The 17,166-nt window shown below is 37.3% G+C and overlaps 2 protein-coding genes across 3 annotated transcripts in view; both read left to right on the top strand.

The window, feature by feature from the left end:
* Positions 1-5,062: 5,062 nt before the first annotated feature.
* LOC125646537 (uncharacterized protein K02A2.6-like) lies at positions 5,063-6,877 on the top strand. Its single transcript, XM_048872885.2, has one exon. It carries the CDS (start codon positions 5,063-5,065, stop codon positions 6,875-6,877), a length of 1,815 nt encoding a protein of 604 aa, XP_048728842.2.
* A 2,226-nt stretch (positions 6,878-9,103) lies between these two features.
* Positions 9,104-17,166, top strand: part of LOC125683191 (uncharacterized) — a 44,004-nt gene continuing 35,941 nt past the window's right edge. For both annotated transcript variants that reach the window (XM_056142497.1, XM_056142496.1), the window contains exon 1: positions 9,104-9,190. The gene's annotated coding sequence lies outside the window, so the exon portion shown is untranslated. The remainder of the gene's footprint in view (positions 9,191-17,166) is intronic.

The following is a 17,166-nucleotide window of genomic DNA, read 5'->3' as shown; positions in this document are numbered from 1 at the left end:
TGACATGTCACATGATCTTCGTGGTAGGGGTTTTGACCCCAGAGCGGAGTCAAATGTGTATAATGTGAAAACACTTAATGACAATCTTCTTTAGTGTTGGTAATACTAAATTGAAACTAAATGGATGTTTAGAAAGAGCAGGTAGTCCTTTACCAAAATTGTAAATTTGATGATCCACGGAGTAGGAATTCTGACCCCAGGGTGGGGCCAAACTTAGAATATAGTATTAAGTTTGCTAATACATGTAAATGTAAACAAAAAGGATGTACAAAAAATGGTGAATTTCACAACCCAGGGCTTTGACTCTAGGATGGGTCCAAATTAGTTATATCTTTTAATGTTTTAATGTTAATACACCTATTATATTATGTAAAGCCTCTCATCTGTGTATACACTTTTGAGGGAAGTAAAGTTTTAAGAACACATCTTGTTTTATACTGTTGCTGAACATTAGAATTTAGCTTAGATATCCAGAACGGATATTTTTCTCTCTAGATTTCATAGCCCTTGGGAGTAGTGATACTTTTTCAATAGTACTCAGGTGACTGATAAGGCCTGTGGGCCTCTTGTTTTAATCATACAGCCACGGCATTTGACGTAGTGTAAACGGAGACTATAGGCGTGGCTAACGACAATGGACCGTACATGCCGGCCCATATCAGCTGTGTTGATATATAACAAATACGAGATCAAAAGTAAGATTTGGATAATGATAAGTTTACTTGCCAATTCAGAGTCTGTCCAAAAGAAAAGCCCATGTATTCCACTGATTCATAAATTCATTATATTTGCACTGTTGAGTTGCAGTATACTTATATATGTGTTTTTTAAAAGATCAACCATGCAGCAGTTCCTAGATTGATAGACTGTCTTGCTGACATTTTTCCAATAATGCTTACATTTCTTTAGAATTAGTGATTCCAAATATATTTTTTTCTATCTTATATAATATTGAGACCTTTTGTATTACATAAAGTTATGATAAATCTTCATCCGGATTTAAATCAGATCTTTGATCCGCTCCGTTATATTGTTGTGTTGCTGCATAAAAATAACGAAGCGGATCAAACATCTGATTTTAATCAGATTTAAAAGCTCCTGTACCTTTCATTAATCAAGTTGGTCACGATCGTTTTCATAGACATGAACATGTATACAATAATGATTTTCTCTGCCATAGGCTTCGCTAGTATGAGTGGCAAGGTTGATTTCCATCGCCATGTGCAGGGGCGGATCCAGATATTGCGGTTAGGGGGCGCATGCAATTATGAGGCAGGGGGTCTGGGGGCCACCTTGAGGCCCCCAGTGGGTTCATCCTTGGGGGTATTCTCTTTAGAGAAGTCGAGAGGCATAGCCTTCATCGACTTCTCTTCGCAAACATTCATATTTTGAATCTGGAAAACGTGTAAATGCCGGAGTGGGTGACGGTTTATGCTTCGACTGACGTTTCGACTCAGATGAGCCTGGATGAGCACTGATGTTCAGCCCACACGCTAAAAATTAAATAGGAAGTTGTGTTAGCGTGGCGGCGCGTTGCTTGTTATGTCGGCACGAAGACGAGTGGTGTAAAGTTGTGTTGATGTGACGGCGCGTTGTTTGTTATGTTGGCGCGAAGGCGGGTAAATGGTGTAAAGTTGTGTTTGCGTAACAGCGCGTCGCTTGTTATGTCGGCGCGAAGGCGAGTGATGTAAAGTTGTGTTAGCGTGACGTCGCGTTGCTTGTTGGCCAATCGGTACCCCTCGCCCTTTCTGTGGGAACGGAGGAAAGGGCGAGGTGTTCCGATTGGCTTGTTGGTGTGACTGTTAAACTCCCCGTCGAGGCCTCATTACGTCACCTACGAATAATTGGTAAGCAATCGAACACTGGCGGAAGTTTAGCGTGACTGTGTGTATTGTGACTAACGCACTGTCATGCAAATGGCCCTATCAGGACACCATTGCGCCTAAAAACTCAGCTACTGCATCTGTTGTATTGTGGCCTATCAAACGTGAGACGAGCAGTCGGAGATTTACGGAGATAACAAAGCGTCTGGTTGAAAGAGACCATAGCATATATCGTCTTATTCATTCTCTCACCAGAGGGCGCGTTACGCAAGGTGGAGAATGTTGTCTTATTATCGGCTGCCATGAGGCGGGCAAACATACGTTTAGTCAAGGTCACCTACACGTTTGTCAATGCAGTGTTCTACGAGTTTGAGTGGGAAGTCAAACGGCTTGCGTGACCTAGGTTTGAGTGGGAAGTCAAACGGCTTGCGTGACCTAGGCTAACGTACGTTAGGTTATGACTCTACTGAATGACACATTAGCCACGAATTATTTACCAAAAATTATTATTGATATTTATCAAAATCGTGATTTAATATACGTAAATACCGTAATTCAATGTAATAGAATAATTAAATGATAATGATGACCTTGGATACAGGTATATATATAATTAAGTTGCTTATTTTATAATGTAGGCCCGAAGTAAATCCATGGTCGTCTTTCTAAAGCCATTCAAATAATATGTAGGTTATATACGGTATGACCGTTGGACCGAGCAAAGCATGAAACGATCTTTGGGGTGTCCCAAGTGATAATCATAATGAAGTTTTAACTTAAAACTATGTTGACCCCCATTCACTTGAAAAAATACATTATTTATGAAATTCACCTTGCGCTAAACGCCCAGTATAACATCCAAATATAAAGGTGATATTATTGATTTTTTAAAATTCATTTTTGTTCTGTTTGATATTGTGTGGCAACATTGATGAAAAACAAGCATTATTCTTAAAGGTCATAGGAGATGGTTTTTAAGGTAACTCCATACTCGCAGTTTTATCTGATACAAGTTTGAAAAAGTGTATTTATTTCCATTCATTAGAGTTAAAACTAACAAATTCTCAAATAAAATATATAGGTCATCACACTTATGTGAAACATATATATACAGAATCATATATCACCGTGAGAAAATTGCAATTTTCCTTAAACAGCGTTATCAAAATTTCATACAAACTGGTTATGACGATATAGTAGCATTCATGACAATTTCATGAAACTGTATCTTTACAAAAATATACAAAATGTCTGTGTACTGTCCGTAATTGTCGTGCTCTAGACACTCATAAGAGGAACGCGTCTGTCCAATTCAACTCTTTAATTCTAAACTCATAACTAAGCAATTTCACAAACCGCGTGGCTGAGGCTGTCAACATCAATTACTGACTTAATACTAAATATATAGCTTTCGCTGATAGAGCACATTCCTAAGTGTGGGAAAACATTTAATCTGAATGAACTATTTAAGATATAGACATTACATCCCTCTTCACCTTAGACAAAAGCAAATTTTTAAAATTTTAGAAATGACAGCCTGTTGATTTAAATTTTAAAATGCTAACAAACTCATTTTTATAACATCAAAACAAAATTATTATAATCTAATAACTAATCTAAGAAGTCAGAAAATTATAATAAGTCAGGTCCCTTTTTTCCTCAAGTGGTCACATAGTCTCTTAGATACGCAGGTGGCTTGTGTTCCCGGGATGGTTTTCCGGTATCTGTGACAGAACGGTCTTTATCAGATTCATCTCCGGATTCTTCTGCGCTAATTTCCGGGTCACGCGATTCTGTTTCATTTTCGCGGTTCGATATGAATTTCTTTACAGCTGTGCAGTTTCGCTTTACTGATGATCCATTTTCATCTTCGAGTGTCACTGCATTCCTGCATTTCTCCCTCACGACAAACTTTTCAGGCGCGAACTCGGTTGACAGCTTATCGCGCTTAGGCTGACGTTGTACAACTGTGTCGCCAATTTCAACTTTGGACTCTACGGCGCCACGCCTCTCGTCCGCCCTTCTTTTGAATTTTAATTTCTGTCTCGCATCTGTTTCTCGTAACTCTTGGTGATCGATCCTTTTACTCATCTCTGGTAACTTGGTATGGATTTTCCGGTTATACAACAACTCTGCAGGGCTTTTCCCCGTTGTAGAATGCGGGGTCGTGCGATACGCAAGTAAGAACTTTGGTAATTCTCGTCTCCAATCTTTACGTTCCGCGTTTGCCGCCTTTATAGCTTTTAGTAATGTTCGGTTTTGCCTTTCTACTTCCCCATTCCCTTGCGGCCAGTATGGTGTGGTCCGAATGTGTTTGATACCATTTAAATCCAGGTATCCCTTAAACTCCTCCGACACAAACTGTGGTCCATTATCACTCCGCATGCTGTAAGGTAAGCCGTGCCTTGCGAACATACTTTCAAGTTGGAAGATGATCCTCTCGCTAGTTATCTTCTTCATTATGGCTACTTCCTGGAATCGGGAGAAATAGTCTATAACGACTAATAGGTATTCCCCAGAGGGAAACGGTCCCATAAGGTCTATAGCCAGATCCTGCCATGGCCCGTCAGGTAAAACAGTTGTTCGAACTGGTTCGGGTCTATTGCTGTTTGTTAAAAGTTGGCATTGATGACACGCTCTGACAAATCGCTCGGCTTCTATATCGATACCTGGCCACCATACCTTCTCTCTTAGTCTCTGTTTCGTCCGGACAATACCCTGGTGTCCTTCGTGGGCCAGGGATACTGTTTGCCTCCTGAGGCACTTGGGCAATATGATGCGCGATCCACGTAATACTATTCCGTCAACGACTGAAAGCTCCGCCTCCACGGTACGAAATTTTGGACTCAGACGGCCGTCCCCCGTCTTGATCTTCCTCATAATCTCCGCGAGTTCTGGGTCCTCCGATGTTTTCTGACGAACTTCTTGGATGGTTAGTGCTTTTGGTACAGCATTTTCTGCGATGAAATACGCGTACTCCTCTGCAATGTGGCGTATTCGGCCAACCCGATTTCGGCTCAATCTCGATAGAGCATCAGCAGCATTCTTTGGTCCAGGTATGTAGACGATCTTGTACTTATAAGGCTGTAGTCGCAAAATCCATCGCTCGATCCTGGCTGGTGGTTTTGACTTTGGAGAGTAAATGTAGGTCAGTGGTTTATGATCAGTCCAGATTTCGAACTCTAGTCCGTATATGTACATGTGGAGTACATTGGCGACGAGGATAAAAAAATTGCACAATGGCAAAGGCATTGCAGTTACCTGCAATAAGTCCGTTTGATGTAAATGGTGACCAAACCAGTGTCTCACAAAGGTGGGATAAATGGAAGAAAACTTTTGAGTTCTACCTAACAGCGTCCGGCATTACAGATAAAGCGCAAAAAAGGGCTCTGTTTCTGCATTCAGCGGGAAGTGAAGTTCAGGAAATATTCGATACCCTCGGTGATACGGGAGACGACTTGGAGGGCGCTAAAACGAAATTGGATGAGTATTTTCAACCAAAACGGAACATAGCGTTCGAGCGCCATTTGTTCAGAAATGCGGCACAAGGTGAAACAGAGAAAATCGACAGTTTTGTGACTAGGCTGCGCAAGTTGGCCGTGACCTGCGAGTTTGAAAAGCCAGATGACAATATTCGCGACCAAATCGTTGAAAAGTGCAAATCGTCAAAATTAAGGAAAAGTCTCCTAAAGGAAAAGGAACTAACTTTGAAAAACGCGATGGATATAGCCCGAGCTGGCGAAATTGTAGACGAGCAAGCAGACAGATTTAAGGGCAGTGAAACGTTTTCAAACTCTGATGTTAATACTGTCAGACCGTCGGTGAATCACCCAAAAAGGTACGGGAGTGAGAAAAGTTCACAGAGGGATGTCACGTGTTTCCGTTGCGGGCGCAAGGGCCACATTGCAAGGAATTGTACAATCACTAAGGACAAAAATTGTAATAAGTGCGGAAAAAAGGGACATTTCGCAAAAGTGTGTAAAACGAAATGGGATACCCCGCGCACAAAACCAGGTAGGGAACGCAGTACAAAACATGTTCATTTAGTACAGAGCGAATCTTCGGAGGACGAGTTCGCGCTTGCCGTGCACGACAAGTATACAAATGGCATGATAGACATTAATGTGGGCGGAGCTACAGTGCAAATGCTAATCGACTCTGGCGCTACCTGCAACATCGTAAACTCCGATATATGGAGCGCCATCCGCGCTAACAACGAGAATATGTCCCTATCGAGAAATACCAAAAGATTGTTTTCTTACGGATCAAAGGAACCACTACAAATACTAGGAACTTTTCAGACAGTTGCAAAGTATGGGTTACGTGAAACATCTGCAGAATTTGCTGTCGTTAAAGGTGATTATATTTCCTTACTAGGGAAGGATACAGCAGTCGAGCTAGGAGTTCTACGTATTGGAGTCGAGGGGTCAGACCTTTGTTCTGTTATAAGCGAAATAGATAAGATCGTTGCCTCAAGGAATACTGTTTTCGATGGAGTAGGGAAGCTTAAAAATGTTCAGCTTAGAATTCATGTCGACAAAACCGTGACTCCAGTAGCACAACCGCTACGACGCTTACCATTTAATGTAAGAAAAAGCGTGAACAAGAAGCTTGAGGAGCTGGAGAAGATGGACATAATTGAGAAGGTAAACAACCCCACGGCTTGGGTATCACCACTTGTCGTTGTGCCAAAGAAAAACGGGGAAATTCGAATTTGTGTCGATATGAGACGGGCCAATACTGCAGTTCAACGTGAACGATACCCGATCCCGACGGTGGACAAAATGCTGGAAGACATGAATGGCAGCAAGGTGTTCTCCAAGCTTGATTTACGTTGGGGATACCACCAGATAGAGCTGGACGAGGAATCAAGGGAGATAACTACGTTTGTGACACACGAGGGCCTCTATCGCTACAAGCGCCTCATGTTTGGAATTTCCTCAGCATCCGAAATCTACCAAAGGGTGATAGGGCAAGTCATTCAAGGAATTGAAGGAGTCCGAAATTTGTCTGATGACATAATTGTTTACGGAACAGACGCGTTCCTCTTATGAGTGTCTAGAGCACGACAATTACGGACAGTACAGTCTGTAAAAAAAAAAATAAAGGAAATCTATTGCATAATAGACCGCCAATAGACTTGATAAAGAAATCAATAGAAACAGAGCTATTGTCCTTGGATTCAATATTTTGAAACGTATCATTGATTATTCGTCTATAACTTAGACTTTTAAAATAGTTTATTTTTAGTAAGATTTTATACAATAACTATCGGAAAAGACTCCAACAAAATTTATGTTCCTATCATGCATAAATCTAAATAAATCGTTGATTTTGCAAAATATGATGACATCACAGGAGGGTGGAATTACTTTAACAATACCTTTTCTCTCCATAATTATCAACTTTGTTTTATAGACTCCTCATAAAAATGTTTTTTTAATTAGATTAATAACGATATTAACTCGAAGAAATTGAAGTGCAAAGGTAGTCGGAATAGAAAATCGTTACCCGGTTATCGTTTCTGATTTCCTGAATTTGTGACGTCATAAGAGACCACACTCAGATTTGCGAATCAAAACAAAACCACACCCATAGACGATTTATTCACAACTGGAGGAGTTTTGAATGGGGAACCATAGTTCGTTATACAAGGATATCACTTTGAACTCACAATTAATGCAAATGCCAGCCACATCGACGATTTTTCATCGGAGGACGAACAAGAAGGTCGATCAAGGTCCTATTTATTCCAAATCGGTTGAAATAATACTGAATGATTTATGATAAATGTATGATAATTTCAGAGTACATTCTCTGATGACAATAAGAGAAATATAGATAGTTATTTATATTACTTGCGCTATTTCTAACCCCATGCAGACAAGCAACATCGGTGTTTTTTTTTCAAAAGATGGGGGGGGGGGGGGTCAATTAAGTTGAAGGTTGAATTTATTTTCATAGGATTTTTTACAAGTATCGTGTGCAGCTATTTTAGTTTAACAGGTGAATATAATGATAAATATAAATGGCTACTTAACATTCCTTTAAAATAAAATTTTCGACATTAGGGCCTACACATATGAATAATAATTTACTATCACCATTAACGTTATTTTTTTGTTTTAAATTTTGTCCCCAATGAGGAAACCAAAGTGCAAATTAGTGCTTCTTTTTAAAAAAAATCATTCCCTTACTCTTGCATGACCGTAAAAATTGGTTTATTTCATGTAAAAACTTGTAATTTCATGATCGCTCCACCATTTGCTATGAATATTCTTTTTCAAACAGAAAAGAGGGGGGGGGGGGGGGTGTCTGATAATGCAACTTTCAACACATAAAGTTAGTCTGTAGTCGAAAATAGTTAGAACTGCATCTGGCCGAAGATTTAATTTCATGAACCATTCGTTTTTGCCAAAGTAGAGTGTATACGATAACGAAACTAATCCTCATCAACCCCCGTAATCGCGTAAAATGATTGTCAAACAACTTCCAGTTCTGTGTTCTCGGTCTTACACCCAAATCTCTCTGAACGTTGGGTCATTAAGACAAAAGTATATAGAAATACCTGACTTGCTACATTACAGTTAAGCATATTGAACATTTTGACGGCTAAAACCCGCAGTTATTAGTATAAACAAATACACATTTGCGTCAGGCTAGTCTCTTTTGATGTCACCAAGCAAGGGAGATAAGTCATCTTACTATTTTGATACTTCTAACCACAGCAACATTTGACGGTCTGTAGCGTCTGTTACCTTACGATTTTTTCTGAATTACTTATTTACATATGTTAAGTAATTAAAGAAGAACACATTTCCGTGCAAAACAATTTTTGTTGTTGTTGAAAATCGTCTCCTATGACCTTTAAGTACTATTAAATACAAATATATGTTTTTTCACATATCAAAACGAGTTTGTAATTTATTCTAACAAAATGTTATAAACATGATATGTACACATATAACTGTAAAACACGGCCATTTCATTAACTTAACTAGATCGAACAACGACATGAATTATTCATTTAGAAGATATGAAATCGTTGGATATTTTATTGAACATAGACAACTGACAAACGGGATGACTTTAACTTCTCCATCATCAACTTCTCATATTTCTGTAGCAATATTTCATAATATACCTACATATGGCGTTAATGTCTTTTAATATGCTAGTAGATCTAACTAGTATCATATATATATAACTTGTACCTAGCTCTTCTCAGTACTTTCAGTACTTTGATTTTACATATCGCTACTCCATTCCGGCACCATTTTGGCGTTTAGTATTTCCTTCAAAGTTTGACAGGTGGCGCTGCATGTATTGACAGTTAAACCAAGAAACAGGATTGTGAGGGCGAAGTGGTGAGTACTTTAAAGTATTGCGCTTGATTCAGCAGCGTAATAAAGAACATGTTAACTTAATCATTACAAACAAATCTGCTAATTTGACAAAAATATATTTTATATGGGAAGGGAATCCGGGAACATTATTCAGATTGTGTGTTGTTCACTTTTGACCACCTGACCACATGCGATTTAATTTCCCGCGATCTTGGTATTGCCAGTGATTACTTTTCTTGACAATGTCGCGCGGGGGTTGTCTTGTCCCATTTGCGAGTCACGATTTTCAATTCATTTTTAAAATTTGTGTTATTTGAATAAGACAAAACATCACATATAGGCCTATGGCTTTCGAAGTTTAAACTGCTGCACTGGACTGATTTTGAATTTGAAATTCAGATGAAGGGTCCTATGGGAACTGATATTGATAATGATGTGAAGTAGGCGCGGACTAAATTAAAGCAAATGCAATTTCATGCAATTTTCATGATCTGAGAGTGCTAGTCATAACAGTTAAAAATAGATCACATGTATACTTAAAAAGCAAGTGTTTTTTCTGGTATTCATGACTTAAAACTTCAGTCCATCTACAAAAATAAGGAAGTTGGAGCATTTTAAACAAGAGTACTACTTTCTACAGTTGTCCAATGACAATGTGATGTTCACTGAAAAAAGTTGCCCTTTGAAGTTACCTGAGTTTCAAACAAGATTAAATTTTGGTGGATTCACACCATTATTTTGTTCACTAATTGCTGACCAAAACACAAAGTTGTATAAATGATGTGCATCATATGGTGATCAGATATTTCAAGAATAGGAGTGATGAAAACACCCAGTCAATGATATTAAGATTTGCAAACCACAAGCCATTCGGGCAACCATTTTCAGGAAATCCACATTCCCGAACTCAATTTCACTTGCCCGAACAAAAAAAATCTTCGTCTTTGGCCTTGCGCTTTGATGCTTTACCAGGGACTGCCCCGGCAAAATACTTTAAAGTTTAAGACTGACATTGAATAATGAAAGTCGTTGAAAATGAAAGTAAATTATACGCATGCGAAATCTGAATAATTTTCAAGACAAATCCTGAACAGACCGGGTGAAGATGTGTAATATTTATTTACTTCCGATTGTCAAATTAAAACTCTTGATGAGTAATTTTTTTTAACAAGCCAGTCGGACTTGTTGCCAAGCGGATTTTACAAGTCTGACAGGAAAATCACTGGCCGCGGGCGCTCAGACTACCGCTAATTTCGCAGACTGAACACCCCACTCCCAAGTTTTCCCCCAGTATTTTCTGAAATATTGAAAACTTTTGTGCAATTAGTCCAATTCAACTTAATTAGTAGATTATCATCCGGGGTCTCAAAAAAATATGGGACAGGTGGGAGGATTTTATTTTTTAATTTTATCTCCTAGGGCTGGGACGATTCAGGGTTAGCTCGATTCGGTTTGGTTTCGATTCAGAACAGGACGGTTCGGTTATTTTCGATTCGGTTCATGTTAGGGCCAATTTATCTAATGACACCACAAAAATTAACAATTTTAATGAGTAGCATATTTGATTTTATTTTATTCAAGTTGTCATTTGTAAACATCATATCTATTCATAATGGCATTTTATAACTTTGATAGAAAAAAGAAAACACTTGACAGTCTATTAAAATTTGTTATATTAATGTGCTGCATAAGTTTTGGATTATTAAACAAATCTATAGTGAATCTAGAATGTATATGATATTGTTTTCATTGATATACAAAAATTCAACAATTCTATCAATTGAGAGTCTTTGAAAATCTCTCCTTTATTGATTTACTTCTCTCATATTAACTGTCAAATCTGTGTCATTACCTACGATGTTGATTTCACTCCACCACTGACAGAAATGCTGTATGTCATGTAAAGATAAACTGCATTGATCTTACGGACCATATTCTTTTTTGGTATCTGAGTGGTAAAAATGCTAACTCTCAACACAGTAGTGATTTAAATCTCTGTTTCATAAAAAACCACATGTTCTGCACATCACTCAGACGCCATATTTGTTGTTTTGGTGTAAGTAAAATTTAAACCGAACCGAAATCCTGAATTGTAATTGGTGAATCGAATGGTATAAATCGCGGTGCACCGAAATTTTCGGTGCACCGCACAGCCCTATTATCTCCCGAGAAATAAAAAGTTAATGACAAAAGGCATCAAACAAAGTGTTAATCAAGATAACATTCAAAGAATCTTTGGTAGAAGATATAAAACCAACATTCTGCACATGCTTATCATGTTTTCAATTGGTGACAATAGATCAGATTTTTTTTTTAAGAAAATGAATTTCTTTCCTTATTTTTCTTTGCTGAACATTAATCATATTTTAATTAGGTCGGATCATCGCATGTAACTTTGATATAAAGGATATTAACTGAAGCAAACGATATCCGTTTTTGGTGCGCAAACCCTTGTAAAAATGGTATTGACTTTCATATATGTATTTAAAGGATACTAAGATAGTAAAATAATAACAAATACACACAGAAAATATTCATTTACACTCTCTCAGCATAGAAACAACAAATATAAACATAGAAAATGTATATTTACACTTTTTCAGTAGTTAAATGATTTTATTATAGAATTTCTCTATGTCCGATTATAATTGATAGTTATAGTTACAGTAAACCAATCATCGAGTATGAAATTACAGTGATTTTCAACATTTTTCAAAAGGGTCCTGTGGCTTTCGAATTGGGAAAAATTGTCAACATTTTTTATCAAATTAGGAAAACCTTGTCATTATTGTAAATATATGCTAAATATATCATATCAAACAAAATATCAAACACAAACTGGTGTCATTCTTCTTTTATTTTACGTATTTAACTTTCTTTTCTTTAAGCTTTTAGAATTTTCGACTATTACATAAACTATTCACATTGAACTTATTTTTTAACAAATGCTTTTTTGCCAGTTTTTATTATTGTGAAAAGTGCAAGTTAAATTGGGGGTAAAAATTGGTAATTTTTTAGGGGAAAGGGCCGATATTCGGACCTAAAATGGGTCTTTATAAACATCACTGAATTATCACAGATTCCCATCACTAGTTGGACATCATACATGTATTTATATATATATACAAAGATCATTTTAATTAGAGCCATATTGCATCTGTCCACAAGTTAAAAAATTCCATTTGTCCCATAGGAGTAATGATCTAATTAAACCAGTGTTTCAAGGAGTTGTAAGAGCCAAATTGCATATGTCAGTTGAAGATTAATTCTAAAATGAGTATATTGTCAGAAGGCTGTGAATATATGCTTTGTCATTCCTTATGGGACAAAATTGTTCTCAGGGTGGAAACTTAACTAAAATTTGCAGGAGCCTTGTGGTCTCCTGAAATGTGATTTCTGCATGAGAGCCCACAACAAAACATGCTAGCTCACATCTCATGAAATATAATGCAAGAAATTTCTGAAATGTGTTAATGGATCATACATGTACATGTTGTGTCATTTTTATTCATTATACCATTTGAATGCATAGTAATATTTAGAGAAGCTGCATGAAAACAGGTTTCCATACTTTTTTTTAGGTCACCTGAGTAAACTCAGGTGACCTATTGCAATAGTTGTCATCCGTCGTGGTGCGATGTGTGTTAAGTTGTTAACAATTGAACATTTTTAACTTCTTCTTGATAACTACCAGTCCAATTCTTATCATATTTGGCATGAAACATCTTTGGGACAAGGGGGACTTAAATTGTAAATTTCAGGACTCCATCACCCCTGGGGCCCTAAGGGCGGGGCAAAAACTGCCCAAAATTGACCAATTTTCAAAAATCTTCTTCTCTACAACTGCACACATGTAAGAAAACTAAATGCATAGTGATGTAGAGCAGGAAGGCCTCTGCCAAAATTTTAATTTTCATGATCCTTGGGGTAGGGGTTCTGACCCCAGGGCGGGGCCAAACTTGGTATATAGTGTTTATGTGTAAAATACTTATAGTATTAAATGTAAAGCAAACTAGCATGGCATGGCGCCATGCTCTTTTCAACTGCGCCATGCCCTTTTTTCTCATTTTTCTTTTTTCAAAATTTCCGCCCTTTTCTCGTTATACGGGCCCTTGTTCAACAGATGCTTCATACAAAATTTGAAAAGAATTGAAATGATAGTTATCAAGAAGAAATTTAAAATGTCTATTGTTCACACATTTAATAACTGACCATTTTGGCCCCTGATACCAAAACCCCTACCCCTGGGATCATCAAATTTACAATTTTGGTAAAGGACTACCTGTTCTTTCTAAATATCCATTTAGTTTCAATTTAGTATCAATAACACTAAAGAAAGATGTTATTTAAGGATCTAGAGAGGGCACACACATCATAATCAAAAGGGCACGTTTTGATTTTAAACTGTTCAAACAACCTTGTGAAATAAAGAATTGTGTATAATAATAAAAATTTTATTACATTTATATTTTTGATTCCATAGGCAATATAATATAACATAATACATACATAGGATTATGATTAAGTGCATCATAAGTTAAATAAGAAAGATAGTATTGATTGATTGGTTGAATATTGTTTAACGTAGGGCTGTGCGGTGCACCGAAAATTTCGATGCACCGCGATTCATACCATTAGATTCGATGCACCGATTACAAATTCCGGATTTCGGTTCGGTTTATAATTTACATACACCAAAACAACAAATATGGCGTCCAAGTGATGTACAGAACATGTGGGTTTTTTTTATGCAAAAAGGATTTAAATCACTACTGTGTTGAGAGTTAGCATTTTCACCACTCAGATACCAACAGAATATGGTCCGTAAAATCATTGCAGTTTATCTTTACATGACATATAACATTTCTGTCAGTGGTGGAGTGAAATCAACATCGTAAGTAATGACACAGATTTGACATTTAATATGAGAGAAGTAAATAAAAAAGGAGAGATTTTCAAAGACTCTCAATTGATAGAATTGTTGCATTTTTACATATGAAAACAATATCATATGCATTTTAGATTCACTATAGATTTGTTTAATAATCCAAAACTTATGCAGCACATTAATGTAACAAATTTTAAAAGACTGTCAGTGTTTTCTTTTTTCTCTCAAAGTTATAAAATGCCATTATGAATAGATATGATGTTTACAAATGACGACATATAGTTATGTAACTTGAATAAAATAAAATCAAATATGCTATTCATTAAAATTGTTAATTTTTGTGCTATTATTAGATAAATTGGACCTAACATGAACCGAATCGAAAATAATCAAACCGTGCTGTTCTGAATCGAAACCGAACCGAATCGAGCTAACCCTGAATCGTCCCAGCCCTAGTTTAACGTCCCTCTCGAGAATCTTTCACTCATATGGAGACGTCACAACTGCCGGTGAAGGACTGCAAAATTTAGGCCTATGTTCGGCGCTTATGGCCTTTGAGCAGGGAGGGATCTTTATCGTGCCACACCTGCTGTGACACGGGACCTCGTTTTTTACGGTCTCATCCGAAGGACTGTCTCATTTAGTCGCCTCTTACGACAAGCAAGGGGGTACTGAGGACCTATTCTAACCCGGATCCACACTGGATAAGAAAGACAGTACTGTTGTCATCATACTTATAGCTACCTTGCCTTATTTCATATCAGTCCATTCATGCAATGTCAGATCCTCATCCAAGTTGAAATGGACTGCTAGGGTGGAATTGCTGCATCCCCATAGAAGGCAAGATTGTTTTCATCCACAGTGCTTAGGTTGAGAACAGCAAGACGGTTAACCAAGGTGGAATTCTCCATCCTTTCCTCCATGTTGTGATTCAAATTGTCAATGAATTCGTTTTTGGCTGCTTTAATAGTCTGGAGAATGTCATCTTCCACTATTATTCCTAATCCTTGTGCCACATATGATGCTCAGCTTGTGAATGGAGGGTCTCGCTCTTTCATCTTCCTAAGGGTAGATAGTGTTGCTGTCACTCTTGTTTCTATGATGGATAGGTCTACATCTTCCCTTTCAAAGGTCCTGGTTAGAGAAGCCAAGGCAGTGCATATATCACAAGAGAAGAAAGATGAAGTACAGCTTCTCATATTTCTTCAACATCTTGAGGAGACTGCTCGCTGGGGTTCCTTTACTTTCTCTGATCACCTTGTCACGTCCAGATGCAACTCCATTTTCGAGATCTGTTATTAGGCAAATACAGCTTCCTTACAGTCTGAACAGCAGCCTGATTACTCAGCCATCTTGTGTGCACTGCCCTCTTCACTGTGATGTTGTTCTGAACAAAGATAGTAACTGAAATAAAATCAGGTTGTTAATCAATCCAAAATGATTTAAAATAATTTTCATTTTCTAATTCCTTCTAGAACAATATAACTTAATAACCTCGAGCAGCTGATTGGTTATTGTATAATGTTACAAGACATGAAACTGATTTACAAATCGTAAGAGCATACCTGCTGAAAAATTGGAACAGCCGTCTGCATTTCTTTGCCTGTTTTTCGTTCTGCTCTATACACTTTCGTTTGGACCTCTCTGATGTCGGCATTTTCATCTATTAATATATGTAAGTTCCCATATGTAGGCGAGAAGTGCCCGTATGTCAGTCAACAAGTGCCCGTATACCGAGAAAAGGGCAAAAAATTTGAAGAAGAAAAAAGGGCATGGCACTGCACCATGCTAGTTTGCTTTAGATTTAACACTATATATTCAAGACCTGGAAAACAAACACCCACAAAACAAGTAACATATCAGAATAACAAAATGCTAGGCCACATTTAAAAATATGTTTGTTTCCCCTCTCCCGACCCTAAATTTCAGAGGAAGGTCGGTAGGTAGGTAAAAAGTTGTTTTTTTTTAGCTAGCAGAATTTTATTTATTATGAAATTCCCATAACCATTAACAATGCCCGATACCAAACGTTGTGAAGCACATCATCCATGTTTCCTCATCAAACTCGTATAGTCAGTTCTCGCGTAAATTCTGCTTTGATTGCCACGTTTTGCAATTAGGGAAGGTGTCGATATTTCGGACAGTACTTCATGTATTTTGGAAATGCTCATTATCTAACCACTAAACTTAGGCATTGGACTACATGTATACATATTGGTTGATTCGACGAACATTGGGTTTCATCAGAATTTTCTCTGCTATTTATACCACATACTAACACTTAAATAAAGTTAGGGAGAATGTTGCAACTATGGACAATGGTGTTAGTTTTGGACACATGGTGTTATAAAATTGGTAAACTCGGTTGCTGTCTTTTATTTATGGTTCACTGACATTTTATGCTTTTGTTTTTTGCACATTATCTTAATTTATATATGATAGTGATTTTGATTATATTTTTAAATGATATCGGTAGATCTAGTTTACCAGAAAACGTTTCAACGAGACTTGATTTTGCCGATCAAACAAAATGGATGCTGACATCAACCAATCAGAGCTGAGTTACACATGTGCATATAATTAGGTGTTTTCCAGTTTGTAAATATAGCATTAGTTCAGAAATAAGTTAAATTGAGAATGCTTCTGATTGACTGTCAAAAATATCGCATCCGTCCGAAATATCAACACTTTCCCCTGCTGAAGAACACAACTTGCACACTGGATTGCCCCGTATTCTCTTGTTTCCGCGCTCCTCGTATAGACAACATTTCTCCATCTCGATCTTGCAGATCACTAGTCCGAATTGCGAGCCGAATTCAATGTTAAACTCACTTGTAACTAATCAATAAAACAATCATGATTCTTGTACTTATTAATATCGATTAAAAGAAAATATCAATCCAAAATTCGATATTAAACAGAAGCCAACAATTGTAGTCAACCAAATTTTCACTGCCATTTGAGCAAACGAGTCTCGTGACTCAAAACAAAGCTCGACAGTTTGATAAAATGTTTTCAAGAGACTGTTTATGTGATGAAAGAACCCATAAAATCGATATTAGTAAGTACAAGAAGAATCGTTTTATTGATTAGTTATGAGCTTAAAATT

This window comes from Ostrea edulis, chromosome 6 (genome assembly GCF_947568905.1).
Source record: "Ostrea edulis chromosome 6, xbOstEdul1.1, whole genome shotgun sequence".
NCBI lineage: Eukaryota > Metazoa > Mollusca > Bivalvia > Ostreida > Ostreidae > Ostrea > Ostrea edulis.
The sequence above is the reverse complement of the archived record's forward strand: the minus strand, read 5'-3'. Positions and strand labels throughout refer to the sequence as shown.

What these genes read in the sequence shown, in the direction of transcription:
- LOC125646537 (XM_048872885.2), top strand. Translation starts at nt 5,063, where the DNA reads ATGGCAAAGGCATTGCAGTTACCTGCAATAAGTCCGTTTGATGTAAAT.